The sequence below is a fragment of the Cavia porcellus genome, unplaced genomic scaffold (assembly GCF_034190915.1).
Source record: "Cavia porcellus strain 051 isolate PalLab524CR breed Dunkin Hartley unplaced genomic scaffold, mCavPor4.1 scaffold_22, whole genome shotgun sequence".
NCBI classification, from domain to species: Eukaryota; Metazoa; Chordata; class Mammalia; order Rodentia; family Caviidae; genus Cavia; species Cavia porcellus.
The window spans coordinates 20,607,446-20,630,813 of NW_026947505.1; the positions used below are offsets into that span (position 1 = coordinate 20,607,446).

At 44.6% G+C, this 23,368-nt stretch overlaps 1 protein-coding gene across 3 annotated transcripts in view; it reads left to right on the top strand.

Annotated features, from left to right (window-relative positions):
- Positions 1–21,359, top strand: part of Mthfd1l (methylenetetrahydrofolate dehydrogenase (NADP+ dependent) 1 like) — a 180,997-nt gene extending 159,638 nt beyond the window's left edge. For 2 of the 3 annotated variants that reach the window (XM_023564547.2, XM_023564546.2), the window contains exons 27-28: positions 15,790–15,910; positions 20,886–21,359. In XM_023564547.2, coding sequence (XP_023420315.2) covers positions 15,790–15,879 — 90 coding nt within the window. In that variant the 3' untranslated portion in view covers positions 15,880–15,910; positions 20,886–21,359. Of the gene's footprint in view, positions 1–15,789; positions 15,911–18,552; positions 18,821–20,885 lie in introns of those variants that run through there. The other variant, XM_063232907.1, reaches the window with a different exon arrangement.
- Positions 21,360–23,368: the final 2,009 nt, after the last annotated feature.

Genomic DNA, 23,368 nt, shown 5'->3' on the forward strand with positions numbered 1-23,368 from the left:
GTAGACTGGTGCAACCACTGTGGAAATCAATATGAGATTCTTCAAAAAACTAAAGCCAAAGGTTGCATTCAACCCAGCTATTCCCCTTCTTGATATCTTTCTGAAAGAATTAAAAGCATCATCCCACAGTGATATTTGCATATCCATGTTTATAGCACACCAGCATACAATAGCTAAATCTTGGAAACAACCCTTATGCCCATCAAAAGATAGATTTTAAAAATGTATTTCTATACAAGAGTTCTACTCTGCCATGAAGGATAAACTTGATTCATTTGTAGGAAATTGGATGGGCCTTGAGACCATAATCTTAAGTTAAATAAATCAGCTACAGAAAATAGCGCATTGTTTCTCTCATGTGAGAAACTCAAAGGGTAAACAAGGAGCATAATGGAGGACAGATACCAGGAAGTAGGAAAAATATGTTCAAATGGGAAGGGGAATAAGGGAGCGGGGAGGAGGGGACAGGAAGGAAAAGGGGAAAAAAGAGAATAAAAGGGGGAAATTGGAAACAAAGCTTTTATAAATGGGGAGAGGACGGACGAAGGGTTAAAGGGAAGGGAATGGGAGAAAAAGAAGAGATAAGATATATTATATACAAATTCCCTAGGATGGATTCAATCAGTATGGATCACAAACATGTACCAATTTTAAAAAATAAATGTCAACGAGAAATGCTGCTCCTGGTGTTGACACAGAAGACCTTGTTCTGCATCAGTTCTTAGCAAGGTCATACTTTTCACCGCAGCTGACTTTGGAATCAGCAGGCTTGTGCCCTGTAGCCAGGGTGAACAGAAGGTAGTACATAGCCTTTATGCAAGAAGACATCTTGTCTCGAAAAACTCAAGTGTTGCCAGGGATCTAGCTCAGCGGCACAGCACCTGCCTGGCAAGCATTAGGTCGTGAATTCAATTCCCAATACAAAACCAAAAAAAAAAACCCTAAAACTCAGGTTTTCATGGAGTCACAGACAATCAGGTTCCAAGTAAAACTTGTATCTTGGATCTATCAAGTAGTGTTATGAATTAATCTAAGGGAAAAGCTATAAATTAAAATACTGTCACTCATGTTTTTAGTAGCTCTTGAGCTGAGAAAGACTACCACAGCACCCTCTTAAAATACTGCTGTTCCCTGTTGACATCCTTCACCTCCTGCTTTTGGGGAAAATGTGCATTCATTTGAACCAGTATTTAAACTCAGATACCATCAGGATGCTCTCAGGTTCAGTTGACATCTGCACCTCTGGTTATAAGTTGAGGACATTTTCATCAAGTCCTTCAACTGCCTTGGTTTTTATTAAGCCCTTTCGTCACAATACTCTCCAGCAGAACAGAAATCAACAAACATTTTTAATAAAGGGCCAGATAGTAGTTTACTGGACCAGGTGGACCAGACCTTTCCTGTGCTAAGCCCTGGTATGCAACTTAAAAAATAGCCAGACCCAATAAAGACACAGATGTCTTTCTGTGTTCTGAGAAAACCTTATTTTACAAAAATAAATAGCCTTGCCCCAGAGTCACATGCCTGTAGTCCCAGCTACTTTGAGGGTCAAGGCAGAGGCTCGCTAGTTCCAGCCTGAGCAGCTGTCCCAAAACAAAATGAAAAGGTGAAGCTTAGCACTTTCTGATTTCAATACTCAGTTCTGGGAGTAGTGCTGGGAACAGGCAGTTAAATTAGCCAGGTTTAGCTGCCGACCTTAGCTTGCCAACCCCTGATTTAGAACAAAAGCCGATTTAGAAGAAGAGAGAAATTCATGCGATTTTATGTTTCAATACAAACAAGTCACCTCAGGAGTCCCTAACCTCTTCCTCGTTGGCAACTATTTTTGCTCTCCCAGGGTCCCCAAGCACTGGTGGGAAAGAGATGAAAAAGGCTAAGAATGCCCTTTCGGAAGCAGCCAGCCAACCCGGGTCCTTTCCCCTGGAAATCCCCGTTGACTGCAGGGGAGGGGCGGGGGGACACGGCTGCTGAAGCTCTTGCGGGCCTGCACGGTTTACTTGGGCGTTCTAAGCCCTGTACCTGGTCACTTTCACCCGGCTAGGAACTACAACAGCACGTAAAGTAAATGTGGTTTGTAAAATTTTGTGCAAGCAAGGGGTTTGCTGTAGGTTTTTAGGAAGTTGTGTTTCAGCAGGTAGGATGGTTGGGGAGAGGGCAGGAGGTGGTGCATTAGTCAAAACCAGACACCACTGGGTCGCAGTCCCCATTCGTGCTGTAGCAGTGTTTGCCGCTGGAAACCGTATCCATACTCCTGTTCTAGGAGGCATTCAAGCTTTATTGGCTGGGTTTCTGTGGGAAAATAGCTGATGGGCCGATGGGCTGACTGACTTCAGCGTGCTAGAGAATTAGTCAGAGGCTTGTCAGATACCGGAACCGCGTATTTATTTGAGAAAGCGCCACCATGGGAAGCTGGCTAGCGAGGTCACGGCCGGGGCAGTGGAGAGGGTGCGCTCGGCTTCAAACGCTTCTTGCGGCTTGGAGCAAAGCAGTGAGGAGCCAACCTGCCAAAAAGTGAAAGTCAGAGAAAAAGGACCTGTTTTGTGTGGAGAAACAGGATAACTGAGCAGTAACTAAAGAACTCATTCTTTTTTTTATGATTATTATTGTTATTGTTCAGCTTATAAAGCCAAACAAATGTGTGTGGCCATGTTTCCTATTCCTTTCAACCCACAATTTCCCTTTTAAAGTCATATTTGCTCCATTATAAGTACAGAATTGTTCATGTCCCCTTTTAAGTATTTTGCACAAAAATGTTTCTTCCAGCTGGGTGCAGTGGCCCACGCCTGCAATCAAAGCACTCTGGAGGCTGAAGCAGGAGGATCGTTGCCAGCCTGAATTACATAGTGAGACCCTGTCTCAAAAACCAAGAACATAAAAGTTTTTTCCTGTTTTTATTTTGTGTATTAGTAAATGAAAAATTTGGCTCTAGGCTTTAAAAAGTGATTTATTTTTAACACCATTATATTTTACTCAGTGTTGTATATTGTTCTTTATTACTATAATTTTATTCAAGAACTACTTAAGATCAAATTTTGTGTATATAAGTAATATAGTGTTTCCTATAACTTGGCTGTTTAGGTAGAATAGAATCCATCTACCTATAAAATTTATACTGACATGTCTTTTACATGTATTATCTTACCCAATGAGAAATAACATTTTTAAAAATTTTTATTTTTATGAGCACATGTTTTCAGCACATAATGATTACAGTCCTCATGGGGAGGTGGTACGCATATGTAACACATCTTCATTCTTTTTACTCCCCAACCTCCTCCACCCATCTCTTAGTCCCCTTCCCATATGCATAAAAGAGACAACACTTTCTGCTTTTGGTTTTGGTTTTTTGGTTTTTATTGCTTTTGTGTTTTTCTGAGGCAGGGTCTTGGTATGTAGTCCAGGCAGTCCTCAAACTCAAAGCAGTCTTCCTGTCTCAGCTTCCTAAGTGCTAGGATTACAGGTGTGTGCCTCCGTGCCCAGCTCCAGAGGTAACAATTTTATAAAGTAAATTCTAGGGAAAGTGGAGTAACACAGACTGGTTAGATTACTAGCAAAAGGTTTCCCTCAGTAGCAGGGAGAAAAGTAATCCTAGAGTACACACAGCTCTAGTTTCACCCAACAGATTTTAAAAGCAGTACCCCAAAAGAACAAATTGTTTCTGAGTAAACTGTCCCAGAACAAGATACAAAAATATTTACAAAAATAAATAAAAGGTAGTATCTAAGATGGCTGACATTGGGTGGGCGATGGTGAAGACTGCCTGTCATCTCAGCCCCTGGGAGGCTAAGGCAAGAGAATCACTGAATTCAAGGCCAGCCTGGGCTACGTGAGTTCAAGGCCAGCCTGCACTTTATAGTTGAAACCTTGTCTGAAAAAGACAAAAAAAAAAAAAGATTCCTAACTTCCTGTAAAGTTTGAGCTGAACTAATGACTGACAGCTTATACAGTACAGAAGAAAAGATGAGTTAACTTGAGAATGCAGCACTAGAAACTGTCCAAGATGGAGCACACATGAAGGGCTGACCTGAATGACGCTGGGATCAGTGAACTTTGGGATCAAAATGCACATAGTTAAAATCCCCCATGAGAAGGAAGTGAAAAATACTTAAGAAATAATAGCCAAATTTGCTAGAAACTATAAACCTGTAGATCAAAGAAGCTTAATGAGGGCCAAGGGTACAGCTCAGTGGCACGGCACTTGCTGACAGGTGCAAGGTCCTGAGTTTGATTCCCAGGTCAAAAAAAAAAAATAGACAATCTCCAAGTACAAAAGCATGAAGGCCCAGTTCTTTCTTACGCCATTCCATCTTAGTATATGTTGTTTAAAGCCAGTGGTAGGAGCTAGGGTGTAAGCTTAGTAGTAAAGCTCATGCTTCTGTTCTGCAAGGCCCTGGGGTCGATCCCAGCCATCAATAAGTGAATGACTAAATAAGTAAACCTAAAGAATATTCAAAGTAGTCAGGGGATAAAAGACCCATTATGTACGGAAGAACAAATATAAAGTGACAGCGGATTTCTTGTGGGAAATAACACTGACTAGGAGATAGTGGATTGACATTTTTAAGTAATGAAAGACTAATCGCAGGCTACAAGTGTTTATCTCTTTAACGTATGTTTCAAAAACAAAAGTGAAATAAGCATGTTTTTAAGCAAGCAAAAGCTGAAGGAACTCATCACTAGCCAACCTGAGATACAGAAAAAATTAAAGTCCTTTGGGTAGAAAGAATATGTGAAGGAGAAGAAGGGGTGGGAGAGGAAGAATATAACAAAAAGCTATAGTTAATAAGCCAACAAAAGAGATAAAATGCAGTCACTAAAAATACTCTATCCAAAGAAGTTAGGTTGGAAAGGCCACATACCTGCAACTCTAGAACTCAGGAGGCTGAGGCAGGAGGATCATGAGTTTGTGGCAAGTCCAAGCTACATAGCTAATTTAGCACCAGCCTGGATGTAGTGAGAACTTGTCTTTAAAAAGAAAGTCACTAAAGGGGGAAAATAGAACAAAGGACTGTTAGGACAGCAAGGAAAAAAAATAGTAAAATAGTAGATTTAAACTCAGCTGTAGCAATAACCACATTAGAAGTAAATTATCCACACCCCCATTACAATGTAGAGGTTGTCAGATTGGCCTAAAGATGTAAGTGCAATCACATGCTGTCAGCAAGAAACTGACTTTAAACATAAAGACAAAGTTAGGCACAATAAGAAATGAATAACAGTAATCCCAGTAATGTAATAGATAATTACAGCAATGTACTGTAATAAAAATTATGTGAATATGGCCAGGCATGATGGCACACACCTGTAATCCCAGCACTCAAGAGGCTGAGGCAGGAGGATCACAGTGAGTTCAAGGCCAGCCTGGACTACATAGCAAGACCATGTCTCAAAAAAAACCAAAAAGTTATGTGAATGCGGACTATGCATGTGCATCTGATTATATCTTACTGTACTGAACGGTATCTTTTGAGCCACAGATGACAGGCGGTAACTGAAACCATGGAAAGCAAAACTACTGAGGGGGAGGGCATTGTAGGTTAAAGGTACAAGCATGGGAAAATGCTAACACGAGTACTAACTGGAGGACAACTGAAGTAGTAGGTTAACATCTAAGTAAAATTAGAGCAAAGAATAGTACCAAAGATGAAGGGGGTTACTTTTTAACATTAAAAAAAGACCATTTCATCAACAGATATGATAATCTTGTGTTGGTGGATAAAATAGCAGAGCATCACTTTACAGAAAGAAAGAAAAAAAAAGATAAAAATCCAAGGAAAAATACAATGAGAGATTTAAAATCCCTTCTCAGCACAAGTAAAAAGAAAGTCCTAACGACATGGAAGGCTTGCACAGTACTGCAATCCAGCTTGACCTATTTGGCATGAATAGAACACTCCACCCAACAACAGCAGAGTACACATTCTTTGCGAATGTACACAGAGCATTTGCCAAGATATAGACCATCTTCAGGGCCACAAAATAAATCTCAATAAATTTTAAATGATTCAAATCACACAAAATATGTTCTCTAACCACAATGGAATTAAATTAGAAATCACCACTGAAAGATACCTGGAAAAAGCCCAAATATTTGGGAACTAAGAAGCTTCACGAGAAGAGAAAATACTTGCCACTCGTCTGTCGGATAAGGTTGTATATGCAAAATACAAAAGGACTCTTAAAATTCAATTTTAAAAAACTACTCTTTAAAAATGAGAAGATTTTACACAGGTGTGGTGGTACACACCTATAATCCCAGTATTTGGCAGGCTGAGGCAGAAGGATTGCCACAAGTTTAAGGCCAGCCTGAGCTACATAGTGAGTCCAAGGCCAGCCTGCACTGCGTAGTGAGACCCAATCTCAGTACCGTCTCCCCCTTCCCCCCACAATAAAAAGACAAAGCAGTGAGGAGAAGAGGACACAGCTGAGGGTTGGTGGTGGCTGCCTCTCATTGTAGGCAGTGCTGTCAAGGAGAGAGGTGTGAGAAGGGGCAGTCATTTTTTACAGTAAGCCTTCAGGAGGGTCTGATCCTTTGAGCCATATGTGTGATTTGTCCTGGCGGACATTAAACTCGGGTGGGGAGGACTCCTCGCGCTGTTCTCTCAGTGTCCCTCCTTTTCCTGGCTGTGTGGGGCTGCGCTCTAAGCGTGGGGTCCAGGTCCCTGTGCATGCCGAGCACTCACTGCACACCCAGCTGCACCCCTCTGTTCAGTTCGGCTCCATCATGTATGTGCAGAGGTGATGGGAGTAAGGATGCTCGGTCCACAACTTTCTTTTTCTTCCACCTCTGCCATTTGTCAAGGAAGTCAGCCTGGCCACCAGTGTCCCCCAGCATGTCAGAGGCTTTGGAAAGCCTGGAGAAGGGAGGGGAGCCAGCGGCCACCTCACTCTCTGCTCCGGTGTCCTGATCACGGAAGCATTTGCAAGCAGTGTGTTAGGAGTCAGGCCAGGACTCAAGGAAGTCTGTATAGGGTGGAACAGTGTCCACAGGAGCAACTCGAGGCCGTCTGCTAGGGTTGACAGCATGAAGCCCAGGCTCGGGGGTTGAGACCACAGAAACAAGATCAAGGTGGCGTCCACAGCTGGGCCCTTCTCCCTGGGTCCTCCCCTGGTCTTTCCTCTGTGCGAGGTCACCCCCTCATGTCTCCGCCTCTTCTGCTATACACACCAGCCCTGTGAGAGCAGGGTCCACCTCTGTGGTCTTGTTTGGGTAATTACCCTTGAAAGGCCCACCTCTAAACATGGCCACATTTGGAGGATTAAGGCTTCAGCGTGTGAAGTTTATGAGGGACACCATTCAGTCCACAACATAAAGTAAATCACCTGTAAAACTGGTCTGATGTCCTGAGCGCGCAACTGGGATCTCGTCTGAGTTACCTGAAGGTCTGGATATCATAGTCAGCTTGGTGAGCATGAGTGAGGTCTTTACTAACCCTTCCCCTCCTCTCTCCCCATCACCCCATTCCTCCTCAGGGACCCACTCTGCCCCTGGCCCAAGAGAAGCATAAAGGAAAACTTTAATAACAGACCTGATTTCTCTCTGCCTTAATGTTTTGCTGCACAGCACTTTGTTATCTCTGGAAAGAAGAGATGCAAAACTAGGCTGCATAGGGGTATGGCTCAGTGAGAGAGCCCAAAGCTCTGGATTTGGATTTGATCCCCACTTTGGAGTAAAATCCATGCCCAGAGCATCAGTTAATTTTCAGGGGAGGAGCTTCTCAAAAACCAGAATTTAATTACTTATTATTAAGCTTTGAAATCATGAGCTAGTGAAGTCCTCATGGGGAAGATTCTTAAGACACTGACAGCAGGGATGCTGTGAAAATGCCAGGGAAGCAAGAGCAGTTCACACTTCTCCTGTGCGCAGCTGTCCAGATCCTGCAGCCAGTGGTCTTCTCTCCTGACCACTGACTACATGGTGCCCGGCTCTGGTCGCTAGAGACACTTCTGGGTGTCTCGCTCTCAGAGCAGTCTCTGTTCCTGATCCCAGCTGCTTCTGTTTACTTGAATGCTTTGGGTCTTGGCTCTTGAGGCTGACTGTGGATCCGATCGCCTTAAGTAGAGACCACAGAATATGGCTTACGTTCTGGTTTGAGGTCTTTTGCTTTGGTTTTGGGGTTTCTGTTTTGTTTTGTTTTGTTTTGTTTTGTATTTGGTACTAGAGAATTAATTCAGGGCCTCCCACATGCAAAACAAGTGAACTACCACTGTACCGCATCCCCACCAAATGTGGCTTTTTTTTTTTTTTTTTTTTTTGTCATTTTCGTTTTTTTATCGGTACCATGACTGCCTGCTTGCAAAGCAGGCGCTTATGCCACTGAGCTAAATCCCCAGCCCCCAAATGTGGCTTTTTAAGGTAGCTTGTCTGGCTTTAAAAAAAAATTAGAGAAAGTCTCATAAAACTGGTAAACTGTTTATTCCGTAAAAGAGGCATAATTAGTCATAGGCCAGATTTGCTTTGAAGTTCCTGTTTCTGTTTCTGTCCTACATAACTTACTTTCTTTTAGGTAATCACACATGCTATAAGAGTGAATATTGTGAATGTGATTCTAGAGTCCTTTATTTATCGCACTTTGATTCTGAAACAGTGTCAATGGTCATGTACATTGTTATGCCGTGTTTACAAAGAACCAGTGCTCCGGGAGGCCACTAACCAGGGAGCTGCACCAGGAAAGGGAGGTGCCCACCGCCCCTGATGAGGCAGAAGCCTTGTTCATGCCACACCTGCAAGGCCGACCCATTCCTGTTACCCTGAGATGTCTGGCTCTACCTTGAGCGTTTGCACACACCTGTGGAGTCTTCTCCCCTGGGGGTGGGAGCAGGAAAGCCCGTCCTCTCTCACCTGTCTCATGGGGCTGTTGACAGGCACAAGTTGGTCCTCATGGGAAAGTGGCAGAAGACACAGAAGACTCTCCATAGCTTGTGGAAATATGAAGAATAAAATCTGAATAACCAGGCAGAGGGGCACGTGCCTGCAATCCCTGCTGCTGGGGAGGCTGAGGTGGGAGGGCCCAAAGTTTGAGGCTAGTGAGGCAAGTTAATAAGACTCCCTCAAAATACAGTAATGGAAAAGGACTGGGGGTGCGGCTCAGTGGTACAGCGCTTGCCTGCATGGGGGAAGCCCTGGGTCCCATCCCCAACACTGCAAAAAAAAGAAAAGTGGTGGCTTAGGACCTGCGCAGTGGCAGCCTTTCCGTACCTTTTTGGGAATGAATAAAAACAGCCTGTGGTTGTACAGTGGTGGCACTGCTGTGGAACTGTCTGTCTGGGATTTTTGTCCACCTACTAGAGTTAGTTACCGCAGCAGAATTTCAAATATAATTGTTCATTTTCCCTAGGATTTGTTGTTGTTGTTCTTTTGTTTGTTTGGGGGTTTTGTTTGTTTGCAGTACTGGAGATCAAACCTAACGCTAAAGCTAAAAAGGAATCAAGTCTAAAATTGTGGGGGGAAACCTTTTTCTTTTTAATCTCATTCTGAGCATTCAGACTCCCTGGCTTCACATCCTTTTTCTTTCCCTCTAGCGAGCTCTCATTTTCCAAAAAGCAACCCCCACCACTCTTGCCTTGTTTAGAAACTGGGTTCAGTTACCAATTTTAAAATTGAATCCCCCTAAAATCAAATTCCAGAATGATACTTTCCAATTTCTATGCATGACCATAGAAGTATATTATTCAGCCATAATGTGTACATAGGACTAGAAAATTACTTGGGAGTTTACACAAGAAAGTGTTCACAAAGGTGCCTCTGGGAAGCAATATTAGGAAGAGAATCTTTTTACTTCTGTACTGGAAATGTTAGTTCTATCAAGTAGACAAGTTAGGGACAGGCATCCCAGTAGTAAAAAATGGATAGACTCCTTTTGGTCCAAGAGAAAACAACTGTACTTGTTCAGTCTTTCATTCAAGGGCATTGACGTCTATTGGAATAATTTTTTTGAATGGGGCGGGGGTTGGGAATCAAACTCAGGACCTCACACTTGCCAGACAGGCACTGTACCACTGAGCTAAACCCAACCCCTATTGGACTAATTTGAGCTGTGTTATACCAGCACACCCTGGTAATTTTCATAGTAATCAAACATGATTTCCACTTTAAGGAGTAGTAAACTGGGACTTTATTCAGTTTGTGCTTTTCATATAAAAGTCAAGAATGGAAAACTTCTGTTTAAGTTAACAAGCAAAGATGGCCTGACCCAAATGTCCCAGGGTCTTGTCTATAAGGGCTGTTCCCCACCAGGTCCTACCACCTCGGTGTCCTCAATAGTGCGCCCTTACAAAGGTTGCTGAAGTGAATGCAGAATCACTGTCCACTCATGATCACAGAAAGAGACAGCCCATGTAGCAAAGCTGCTTAGCCACCCTGAAAGATGTGTGAACCTATGCGACCCACTTCCGGCTCCCCAAGGACTCCTGACTATAGATCACTTAGGTGCTCAGAGAAAAGAACATACCATCTCTACCAAGTCACAGAAATAGGAATCCCAACTGGAGCTCTAATCCCTCTCCTTCCCCCTCAGTTACTTGGCAGTTTACTGGGCTGGTTTCCCGCAGTCATCATCCCACAGTTTCTCATATCACTGCCAAAATGTCCATAGGCTATGAAGTATTCTGCCCCTATGGCCAAAGAGGAATGGAAGAAACACAAAGGAAAAGCCTAATTCCCAGAAAGTTTTCTCTTTGTTTGCTTGTGTCTTACTAGCTAATCATCTTCCATTTTTACTCATCTATTTTAAAAAATATTAAGGGGCTAATACCAGGCATTTGTATTAATAATTCAGAAAATAGTCTTGCTTAATAAAGATGTTGTTAGAAGGCAAGTGTGGTGTTGCACACCTGCAATCCCAGCACTTGGGAGGCTGACACAAGATCAACTTGAATTCAAGGCCAGCCTGGGCTACAAAAGTAAGTTCAAGGTCAGCCTGAACTGTGTAGTGAGACCCTGTCTCAAAAAAAGCTAAATAAATAGAGAAATATGAGAATGTTAAATTTTTAGCCATTTCACTAAAAAAAAAAGTATTCTTTTTGCTTAAATCCTATGATGATGTAGGATTTAAAAGATAAACTGGGCAAAACAATTTTTAGAGAGTTTATTTGAGCAAATAATGGTCCATGAATTGAGCCAGCCCCACAACAGAAGCACTCCACAGAAGGACACAAAAGTAAAGCAAAGAAAACGTGGCCTTGAGTTCAGTTACATAGTTGCCTTAGTTAATTTCTTCTGTTGGAAAGTCTCTAGTTCTATAAGCAGGAACTTCTGATTGGTTGAACATAATTTCTATTTTTCTTTAATATAGGCATTTGTTTAAAAAAATTTGCTCACATTCCATCTCTCTTGTATGTAGTTGAAGCCAGGCTTAGGCTCCTTGTTATTAGTTTTATCTGCTCAGGGATTTTTCCAGCCTGGTCTTCATTACTTGAACAGTTGCTAACTGATGTAAGAGTTTGGGGTTAAGTTTTCATTTTTGCTTTTTTTTGCAGTGCTGGAAATTGAACCTAGAGCTTCCACAGGCAAGGCAGATACTTGATCACAGAGTGAGATCCTCATCTCCTGTTAAATTTTTATTTTGACACAGGATCTTAGGAGGTTACCCAGGCTGGCCGGGAACCTTTGATCCTTCCACCTCAGCTTCCCAAGTAGCTGCAGTTAGAGACCTGCGCCACTGTGCCTAGCAGTTGTTCAGTATTTTTTGAAAGATCGTATGTATCACTCATATGTATCACTCATCTATTGGGAGAGGAGAGAAAAGTGCAGAAAGATTTCCTTCTCCTTCAGATCATGAACTGTAGGGGAAAATTGAATGTGCATACAAATAGTACTTTTCTGAACCAAAATAAAACTTAAGATGATTTATTCAGTAAGAAAACATTAGAAAATTTAAGGAGAAATAAGAAAATAGACTTTTTTCACAAATACAACAAAACTAATTACAATGATACTTTAGCTAAGTAGAAATTAAAATTCTATTATAAAACAATATTTTTTCTACTTACAGCAAGAGTATTTTTTTTACTTCTTAGTGACTCATTTTAAGTATATAGCCATTATCTTTACTGGTCTTTATGCTCATAAAGGCTATTGATAGGACTCCTCATTTCCCCAAAATAAGTTATGTTAACCCCAAATCAGTAAAGATTTGGAAGATGCATTGTAGTTAAAATAAGGGTCAGGACAAAAGCCCATGTTTTTTGGCCTTTGTAAAAGAACCCAGTAATGCCATATGACAAGCAAGTACAATTTAGTGGCTCCTTAGCTATTTTAAGCAGGAGGCCTCTGTGGAGGGCACACAGATAAAGTCAACACACAGCCCCAGTGACCCGGGCGTGTGGCCAGAGATCAGCTCCCAAGGGCTCTCCGGACTTTTTTTCCAGTGTAGTGCTGTTTGGAGTCCTGTGTGGGGGTTACAGTCCTGGGTTAGGGCATTTTATTGGTAGAGAATTTGATTGAAATATATACAGTCTTCTTAACATAACCCCACATTGCATTTGCTCAGCAGAAATGGTTTTATTTTTAAAGTGGACTTATTGGAGATGACTGTTTATCCCCAGGTCAGGGAGACTCTCTGGATTCTGTGTGGTTTTTTTGTCTGCTCTTGTTTATCCCAAATAAAGTAGTCCTGATTCTCAGAAGTGATTACTGCATCATCAGGAAAGAACGGGGGCATCGTCTAAACAGTTCGTTTTTTTCCTCCCATTTGAAAGAAAGGAGTTGGAAATGAAGGAAAGATTTCTCGCACTTTTTACACTTAGCATTTTCGCTCCCAGTTTTGCGACACAATCAGAATGACCAAAGAATGATTGTTGTAATTTGCAGCAGCTGGTAGATCTGCCTTTGGGAAACGAGTCATTCCCTGGCTGTGTCATTCTGGGCCTTTCACCAGCTGAAAGTCATAGGTAGAGAATAGAACGTTCAGGTCTGAGGAAACGGTGCGAACAAGCACGTGCGCAGGACAGTCGGGCTTTCTCCGATAGACTCCTCCCCGGCAGCTTTGTAAGGTGGCCCTAATCCACTGCCTTCAGGGCCTACTTGGGTTTTGTCACCGGACGTGGAATTCAGCCTTACCTGCCTGATACTGCACTCTGCCCTGTGCAGACAGTGTGGCAGCCTCAGGAGCTACTTAGTAGCTCCCTTACAATCCACATGACGTAAACGGTGCTTTACCCCAGAAAGCTAACAGACGGGACGGTGTCCATATGGCTGAATGCGATCATTCATTTCTTCCTCTTGATAAATTTTGTTTCTCCAAATCCAGAGCCCCACACAGATTGCACGGCTATATTAAGATACCCTCTAGAATGCCACATAATACCTTAAAATGTCACCTCAAAATGCATCTAGGCAGGGAAATTGCTATAGAAACCTGGCATGCGTTGTAATCCAGGTGCATTAATTAGCTCTCCTGTTGCTGGAACACAATACCTGACACCTACAATTTGAAGGACAAGTTTAATTTAGCTCCTGCTTTGAGGACATTCAGCTGGCTCTAAGGCAAGAACATGATGGAAAAGGGTGTGGCAGAGAAAAGCTGCTTAGATCATGGAGGCCAGGAAGTAGAACAGGGAGCAGAGCCGGTCCCCAAAACCACGCCTCCGTGAGCCAGACTCACGTGCCAGGCATCTTGCTCTACTAATCTGCAGGGCATTTCTTTATCCAGTGAAGGTGACAAATCAGGATTAATGGTCCCATCGGGCCACTGGGAAAATAGGTGAATGATTCCCACTTGCCGTACCTGCAGTGTCACTTGTGTAAGATGTCTGAGCAGTAAAACGCTAAGCATGGTTTTCTTTCTGGTGTGTCTTCAGCTGTATGAAACTGTTAGCCTCCAGCTAGGAGCAGTCATGGTAGGAGGATAAGGGAACCATGCACATATTAAACTTTTAAGTATAGAAACTCCCCACCTTCAAACAGGTTGGGGATCAAAAGTGTATTTATAGTTAACTATTTGGACCCAGACTGCCTTTTCTCATAGTGTGTTATAAATGAGACCTGTATTCCAGGCAACCCTAGAAGCCTCTTTAGGCATCCCAGACACCTGAAGCACAGTCCTGTGCAGTACAGAGACAGCAGCCTGCCTCCACCTGCTTCCTCTGCCTCTGCTTGTTCTGCCCCACCCCCACTCTCCAGGGCCAGCCCACCCAGCAGGTCAGGGAATGCGTGACTCTGACACCTGCTGCTCAGGTGGCAAGGAGAAGGCGCCCTGTGGGAGTTTCCCGGAGCCAGAGGGAAAGGGCCACTAGGAGCCACATTGTCTGGGTCAGCACTTCTCAAACTGCAGAGAGCATCTGACTCCCCTGGAGTCTTGCTACACCTGTAGAATCTGACCCAGTACCTTTCTGACAGGTCCCCAGACACATCATGGAGCAGGGGAGGAAAGTTCGGTCCCCACAGAAGAGAAGTAGAGAGGAGAGCCGAGTCTATGACCCTGGCAAGGTCCCATGTCCCCTGAGCACACTTGGCTGGGTGGGAAGAGACGGTCCAGCCGGGGTGCCGATCAGCCCTGGCTGCACTCACTGCAGCCCCGTCCCCTGAAGAGCTCTCAGCCAGGGGAGACATTCTACATGGCACAGTGCTCAGCCTTGGTGGAACCAGGCTGAGCAGAGCCCCAGCCTCCGCCTGCAGGTGATCAACACCCCTGTGATTTGTAAGCAGCACTTAGATGAATGTGGCGAAGGAGTGGGCCATCCAGGAGCCTCGAAGTCCAGATCCTGGGGCAGTGTGGGACACCTGGGAGAAGCAGTGCTTCCCACCAGGCACACTGGTTTCTGATTCATGTGACAGAGGACACACTGAGAAGCCCTTTCCTCCAGACTCTGTGCAGTGTAGAACTGGCTCTCATCCTGTCACTATCACTGATGAGCTGTGTGCCTGTCGTTAGTATTATCTATAAAGTGAAGCTGAGTGGGGTGACCCATACCTATAATCCCAGGCTTCTGGGAGGCTGAGGCAGGAGACTTTGTCTTAAAAATGAAAAAAAGGGGGGTGGGGCGCGCAAAGGTCCCATGTTCAGTGTTGAGTGCTGCAAGAGAAACTGAAGTAAAATAATGTGAGGCGAAAGGACCTTGCTCAGAAGGTGATAGGGACCTAAATGCAGTCACCCTTATAAAAGCCAGAGTGCCACAGAGGTGCGGGCAGTGAACTCAGTCGGGTGACTTTCCAGGCATGTGTCAGATTGCCTTTCTGGCAGTTACTACCTGTGTGTGGGACTGGGGACCACTGACCCTGTCTACACCTCAGTTTCCTGTAAAATGAAGATAATACAGAGGACCCCCATCGTGGGCTACTGAGCTGATGAAGCAGGTGGGCACTTAGTGGGTTCTTGTGCAGGTGGGCAGGTGACTGTCATCCAGACAGCAGGAGCCCTCATGCCGAGCTCCAAGAGCTGTGAGTGGCACAGACACAGGTACCGCCTCTGTGAAGGAGGGAGGAGGAGGAGGAGGAGGAGGCAGTGGCTCACTGCACCAGCACCCGCCACCCCTGTGGCTGGGGGCTGGCCTTGTGGGGTTCAGATCAACTGAGCAGAAAAGAATTAGACCACTTGGTACCTGCAGTGTGCCGTGGGACCATGGAGAAGCTACATGGGCTAAATTTACACGCCATCAGCATCTGCTTCTTCTATTTAATTTCCTTAAAGATTGAAATAGCAGATGGTAAATTTAGAGTTGCATGTATACAGAATGTCAAGTCCTACAAGGCTGTACTGAATGATATGATTTGTGTCATCAGAAATACAGTGTTCAACACGATTGCTTTGTAGCATTTGCTAATGTGTAACGCTTTGTTTTCTTCCCCAGATGAGCACCATGCCAGGACTGCCCACTCGACCCTGCTTTTATGATATAGATCTTGACACAGAAACAGAGCAAGTCAAAGGCTTGTTCTAACGTCACAAGGCCCTCACAGGACCTGATCCAGGTAGGCTGTTGGGTTATTACTCCTCCCCCATACCCTTTGGCAGTTCAAATGCTTTTCGTTTTGTTTCTCTGAAATTTATTATAAAAACGAGCCAATCAATGGTTTACTTCCTTGGTCACTATGCACTCCTACCTAACAGCTGCCTGTGACGCGGATCTACTTCCAAGTGTGGACGTTCGATTCAACAGTCAGTCCAGGGCCCTTAGTGTACCCAGACTTCAGTCCAGTTGACATCGAATCATGCTCTCTCCAAATACAGATGTATTTAGAGCATCCGTGCCCTAAACAAAGGAGCCCAGTGAAATCATTGTTTTTATTCCAGATAAAAGCAGTAACTTTTCCCTTCTACCTCTCATCTCTGGTACAGTTAGAATCATGCTAGAGGAATCCTAGTGTACTTGTCCCCTAGGTCTGCCATAACAAAGTACCACAAACTGGGTAGCTTTATACAACACAAATCTGTTCTCCTGAAGCTCTGGAGGTTGGACGTTTGTGGTCAGGTTGTTACCTGAGCAGGTGTTGTACTCCCCTAGGGATGTCCAGGACCTTCCCTGTCACTTCAATCTGCCTCTTGGTCACTGGGCTGTCCCCCTGTGTCTCCATTTTCACGTGACCCTCCCTCTTTCTTTGTTTCTTTTTTGGGGGGGAGTGTTTGTTTTGCTTTGGTTTGTTCAAGGCTGGCCTTGAACTCATTTAGTTTATGTCGACCAGGATGGCCTCAAACTCATGTCAGTCCTCCTGCCTCAGCCTCCCAAGTGCTGGGATTATAGGTGTACACCACCTCACCCCGAATTCTCTTTTTTATAAGGACACCAGTCAGATTAGTTTCAGGCCCAAGTCTATCTTAACCTAATTACTCTGCAAAAGACCCTATTCCCCAATAAGATCACCGTGGCAGGTGCCCAGAGTTATTTGGGGGCAGAGTGACATTCAACCCCCAACACTTGACTGTGGCAACATCTGGATGAAAAGACACATCCAGCTAGGCAGATCTTCCTACTCAGGGCCAGAGGAGAGACAAGGAAGCAGATACCAGGGCCTTTGCAGTCATGGTCCCCATGGTTTAAGAGGGCAGAGCTTTTTACAGAATGTTAGAGACAGGGGATGTAGCTCAGTGAAAGGGCCCAACCCTGTAGGGTCCCCATCTCCAGTGCTGTCACTTCAGTTGTCAACATGGGGAGCGTCCCCCCTTTAGAAGTCTTTCTTACTAAAAACGCTGCATACCTAACCTGGGTGGAATTATATTAAGACAAGGTGTGGGGCTGTTGGTTTCATGTTTGGGGAGGTAGTTCTGTGTATTTGTTGCTGAGGAAAGAGGTTGAATTAATCTGAAGCCACTACCACTGGTTTTATCTTCATTATTCCTGAAAAAAAAAAAAAAACTAGAAAATGGAAAGGATGAGGAGTTTCACAAAGAAACCCATAAAATTACACTTTGATAACAGTGCTTTTTTGGTCTTTTGTTGAGACTTTGTGTTGTGAATGTCTTGGATTTTTCAGGTAGGTTTGGAGAAAATAGCAACAAAAATCGAGCCTTGGCCTAACTAATCTCTTTTCATGTCAAGAATCTTGAATGGTACATCTCTGTCCTTTGTCTCCGGAACAAGTGTGTACAATTCTCATCTCTCTTGATTAGTATTTTTCCAGGCTTTTGGTCAATTTTCATTTGCTCTCTAAGGAGGTCATATTATTAGCCCAATTATGCTGTAATTATTGCAGTTAAGACTCTGGTATTGTCAAGGGACATGCCCTTCACTTCACTAACACACACATCCCCGTCCTTTATTGCTGAAGATACTCATGTTTCCTAACATGCGCTCCCCTAGATTTTTTCTACAGATGGTAGGAGCTATGGTCAGGACGCCAGGCAGCGGTAATTACCTCCCGTGCCTTCCAGGACACTTGCCCTCTTCGAGGCAGGTATTGTCCCATGAGGCCACTGAGACTTGCCCTGTGGCCCCTGAAAGGTGCTGGCTGAGGCCCACCCGACCTGTGGGGCTGCAGAGCTGCCTGCCCGCTGTGTGACACTGCCTCTCTTTTCCGGTAACACATGTCATTACGTCACCTCCACCATGACCAGTGCTGGCATCAATCCTGTGAGCCGGGTGATGTTTAACTAACAACATTTATTGGAGTATTTAAACTCTAGCTCTGTCCAAATTCTTCTCAGTCAAAATGTAATGGGCATCTTTTATTTACTTAATTCTGTGTGAGTGAGGAAACACACACACGCACACGCGCACACACACACACACACACACGCTCCATTTATCCGAGACTGCCTCTTTGTCAGCTGCTAAATCCTACTCCAAGCTGGCAAGGTAGCAGTTCCAAACCCATTATCTGACCCTGCTTAAACAATGGCAGAAAGATCCAGGGTGTCCTAAGATAAAAACCATCCTACAAAACAAAATCCCACTTAGTGACTCCCTGATATAATGATCGAAGAAACATTCTATTTCCTGTGCCCCTCACGGGAAAGCAAAGACCATTTCTACTAATAGCCAAAGGTTTTTAGACATTAAAAATGCATAAAATAAAACTGTTAAATGTTGGGCAGCAGTCGGCTTAGACTACTTAGATCAGAAGAGGAAATGCCCGGTCCATTTCCTCTGTGGATCATCCTGGATCTCGGTTCCCAGGTGACACATTCGTGACTCCTGGAGAAGCGAAGGGAACCAGAAGAGGAGACCTGTGCACAGCTGATGAGCACTTCACTCCCCCCGCCCCCCTCTTTCCTGCCCACCTCACCCTCGAGGAAATTGCTTGAGAGCCAAGAAATCACCAGAACTTGAGCCCTGGCTCCTTGTCCCGCCCTGGCTGCTTTCACTATTGTTAGAATACAGCATGAGTCATTCTTTGGATGTCACAAAATAGAACTCATTAAAACAAAGTTTCCCAGTGAAACCATTCTGGCTGTTCAGCCTCTTGTTTGAAGGTGACTGTTTTGGGGGGCTTGTGTCTCTGTGTCTTATTTCTCAGTTTGAACCTTCATCTTTCTGAGCCCTGGCAGGATTCATTCAAATGAACACACAATAGAGTCTGGCCAAATTCCTGAAAAATTCAGGTGCTCCCTTCATTCTGGTTGGTCCAAAGGTCTATTTAGTATGAAATCCGGTTACTGTGGTTCTGTTATCATTGAGTGTTATTGACCAAAGAGTGGCCATTCTAGAATCGGGCTTACAACAAAACATACCAGCTCGTTTCACCCCTAAACTGCATTTAGGATGGAAATGATCAAAGATGCTTCATAAGCATAAATTAATGTTCAGTTGGTGGCTTCGTGCCAGCCCCTCTCCAGACAGGGCCTCTCCCACCCCAGCAGGTGCAACGCCAAGAGCAGTGGGCCCCACAATTCAGGTCTTTTCCACACAGCAGTTCCAAAGCTGCTCATCCGCATTGTGCTTCAAGGAAGAGGGCAGTGACCTGAGCCCAGAGCACAGCACACCTGGCCCCTGGCCCCTTTCCAGGCCAGTGATAGATAATTAACCCTCTCCTATTAGATCTCTTGAAGCTTAAGTAGCAGTTTTCACATCTTAACTCCCCTTAAATTCCTTTCCAAGGATGGTGGTACACACCTGGGTCCTCAGCTCTTCAGGAGGCTGAGGCAGAAGGATTCCAAGTTTGAGCCTGGGCAACTTAGCAGAAACCTGTGTCAAAATAAAAAGGACTGGGGATAAATGAAACTCCGGGTGAGGCCATGAGTTCAATCGCCAGTACTGAAGAAGAAGGAAAGAAGGAAAGGGAGGGAAGGGGAAGAAAGAGAAGGGAAAGGGAAGAACAAAGAAAAGAAATGTTTTGATTTCTTAAAGTTCCCATACCAAAATAGAACTCCATATAATCTGTCTTCCATAATACTTCCTACAGAATAAACTTCTTAAAGTGATTTCCCCCCACTGGATAAACAATACATGTTAATATGTTCTCACCTTAGCTGTTGTATCTGAGTTTTTTTTTTTTCATCTGTAATCAGACTTGCAGTCCTGGGTTTCCTCGCAATGGGGGACAGACAGACAGAAGCCCCTTTAAGCACAGGACTGCGGTGCTGTGCTCTCCACACAGCAGTCGTGTCTGCTACCCTGCTGCACGGAAGGCCCTGTCCCAGCCTTGCCTTGCCAGGCATGGGGTCCTCTCTGATCCCCAGAGCCCACCCTGGGGATTCACTGACCCTCTTGTTCAGGGTCAAGGGAGCCGCTGTGGGGGCCCGGTGGGTGTCAAGGTCTGTACCCGCCAAACCTCCCCTCTAACATCTAAAGTATTTTCCTTTGCTCAGTTGTTACACTTGCAGTAACTGTTTTGTGTTTACTCCCCTGACTTGAGTCAGATGTTAGGGGAGTGTTTAAAGTCCCCGTCACCCACTGTGACAGTGTGTTCTGCTTTTAAACTAATCAAGCGTCTCCTCTGCGGCCGGCCCTTGCAGTTTTCCACGGGAGGCCCACACGCTGGCCAGCACGCTGGCAAAGTCTTTTGGCTGCAGATAAATCTTTCCATGTATAAGTTCAGGTGCGAGCCTACATCCTTACAATCATGTTTTTCCTAGAGTGGCAAACATATTTGTTTATTGTTTTTAAAATGTACTCTGATCACTGTCTTTCAACAAGGTTGCAGGGTTAGAGGTGGGCATGGAACCTTCTCTGGGAGAAGCAACAAAGCTTTTAGATAGCAACAAGCTCAGGTCCATGTACCCCAACATGGTCCCAGGGTCCATCGTCAGACCTGCTCCAGAAATCCAAAGCAACCAGACTTCTGAGGCTGCCTGCAGGGGCCAAGCTGACTCCAGGTCGCAGAGCAGATCAAATCTGAACCCACATCTCACAGTAAAACCCCAGCCTTGCCCTGCAAACAGTCATTTCTCTGCCCTTGAATTATCTTTTGGCCTCGGAGTTTAGAGCTACAATATAGTTATGGTTTCACACCAAAGGAAAAAGCACTTCTTAAACCACTGAGGAAAAATATTTTTTTTTCTATCTTTTAGGCTCTCAAACACAAACATCTCCTTGCCTTTTTGCTGCATTTGGAGAAGACAGCGAATGTGAACTATGCCTGTTATGCAGTGCTGGAGAAACGGTGACACAGGCCAAAGACGTCTTCATTCGAGTCATCGTGCTGATTTTATTTGCAGCAGAGTGTAGTGTTCAGCAGAAGGACCTCCGCTGAGTTTGAAAGGAGCTAATTTATTTTGGTTCTGCAGAGTTTACATTATTTCCCACTGCTTATACTTTAGAATGTTTATTTTATAGGACTAAGGGATTATGAGAGTGTGAACTAAAAGGTAACATTTTCCACTATGGTGTTTCCTAGTGTGTTCTCTCTCGGGGTGTGTGTGTGTGTGTGTGTGTGTGTGTGTGTGTGTGTATAGGATGTTGCACATGCTAGGTTACCACCTTACCGCTAAGCTACACCCCTGTTTTTTCTTTGAGCTGAAAATAAAGATGGATCTAGAAACCAACCAGTAGGCTTCCAGTGCCAGATAAAATTACCCTTGAATGTCACCATCCATGTGAAGTGGGTGGGATTATTTGTTACCTGAAACTAATATACTTTAACTTGTAAGTGAAATCAGAGCTTTATAACTGTGGCAAAAAGAAAGAGAAGAAAGAAAAAGAAAAGGAAGGAAGGAGGGAGGGAGGGAGGAAGGGAAGGAAAAAAGAAACAACAAACACATAGAGAAATATCTGGTCAAGTGTGAGGTCCTGTAGCTGCTGGAGAATTGTGAGGTTTCTTATTACAAAGTGCATAGTATACCCTCTGCTGCTCTTGGGTGCCAGTGGAATTTACATCACTTACAGAAAAACAAATATATTTGTATTTGTTTCTTCCACTGTAAATGAATCTCAATGGCCTTTACTCTGTAAGGCCCACGGCGACAGGAAAAGGAGCCCGTAAAGGTCAGGTGTGTGTCAAATGTCTTTCCTTTTGCCCAGCCCATAGTTCACAGTAGAGAATGTTCCGTCCTCCTCCTGAGAGCTGGTGGCCCTTCTGTATTTCCATTTTCCCCTACGATAATATAAAATTATATCGGAAACAAAAGCAAGGATTTAGGAACAAACAAGGAGTGATTGTCCTCTAAGCAGTATAAGTAAAATAGTCACCATAAATACCCCAAGGACCCCAGGCGCCTCCTGCAGGACCTTCCTGCCGTGCTCATGCCTGTCCCCTGCCAGTGACCCTATTTGCCCATAATACATCTTTATGCACAATTTAGTTTGTTCCAAACACTGATAGCTAAAAAGCCTCCCCACTCAAAGGCTGTCTGCCCCAAGTATAATTTCACTTGGCAATTCTCAAGTGTCCCTCTGGGTCCTTAGCCTTTCCCTGAGACCACACCTCTCTGAAAATGCAGTTCCTGGTATGTCACATGAATCTGTTTGACAGTTAGGAGCACTCGGTGAGCTTGTTCCCCACATCATAACGTACTCAGGAAGTAGTTTGTCTCCTTGTGAACCAATTTTTTTTTAAGCCATTGCCTTCTGCTGTACAGGTTTTTACTAATTTCCTCTGTCATTTAAAGTTTCCTCTTTCGTTTCCGGAAACGTTTTCATTAAAAGCATATTTTAGAAGACACGCTGTAGGCCAGGGGCTTTGTTTCTTACTGGTTTCACCATCATCTCCAAAATCAAAACACTTCCTCTCTCTCCGAGCGCTCACCTGGAAGCCAGTGTACCACAGGTGTGGTGGGGACTCCAGACTTCTCCCCAGTGGGGTCATACTAGCGCCAGGTGTCTCCTGGGGCTCTCTCTTTCCTCTTTCACTGCCCTACTGCGGGTACGTACCTGTTGAGGTTGTGCTGTCTCCACCAGGAAAAGAGCCCCATGGCAGCCTAACAAATGAGCTTCCCACTCACGGTGAATTGTTTCTGTGAATGGGTGGAAGGAGAGTCAGTCCAGGATATAGGCACACAGGCTTAGCATTCATCCATTCAACCTTCTGTATAAGGGTGAGAGGAGCCAGTGATCAGCTGTGTCTCCTGAGGCCCCAGTGAAAAATAAAAGACACACCCTTTTGAGCCAGGTATGGTGGCACACACCTATGCTATGGGTCCCGTGTGGCTCCACAGCTGAGTTTGAGACCAGCCTGGGCTACACAGTGAGTGCAAGCCCAGCCTGAACTGCATAGCAAGACCCTCCCTGTCTCAAAAAATAATAATAAGCATCCCCTTTGCTCGGTGAATTATCTTCCCAAAAAGGATGGACTGTGATTGCTTTTGGACTGTCACTGGATATACAGAAATGGTGAGGGGCCCCCACTCCCCACCAAGGCACACAGAAGAGTGGTCACACCCCTCCTCTGCCTGATGATCAGTGGTGAGCACACCTGCAAGGGCGAGGTCACAGACCAGGAGAGTCCCTTCGCAGAAACCCACGAAGAACACGCTGTGAGGGTCAGCTGGTGATAAGCAGGCAGTCAAGGCCTTCACTAATCGTGGGTGCATGTGTGTGTGGCACAGGACTTGATCCA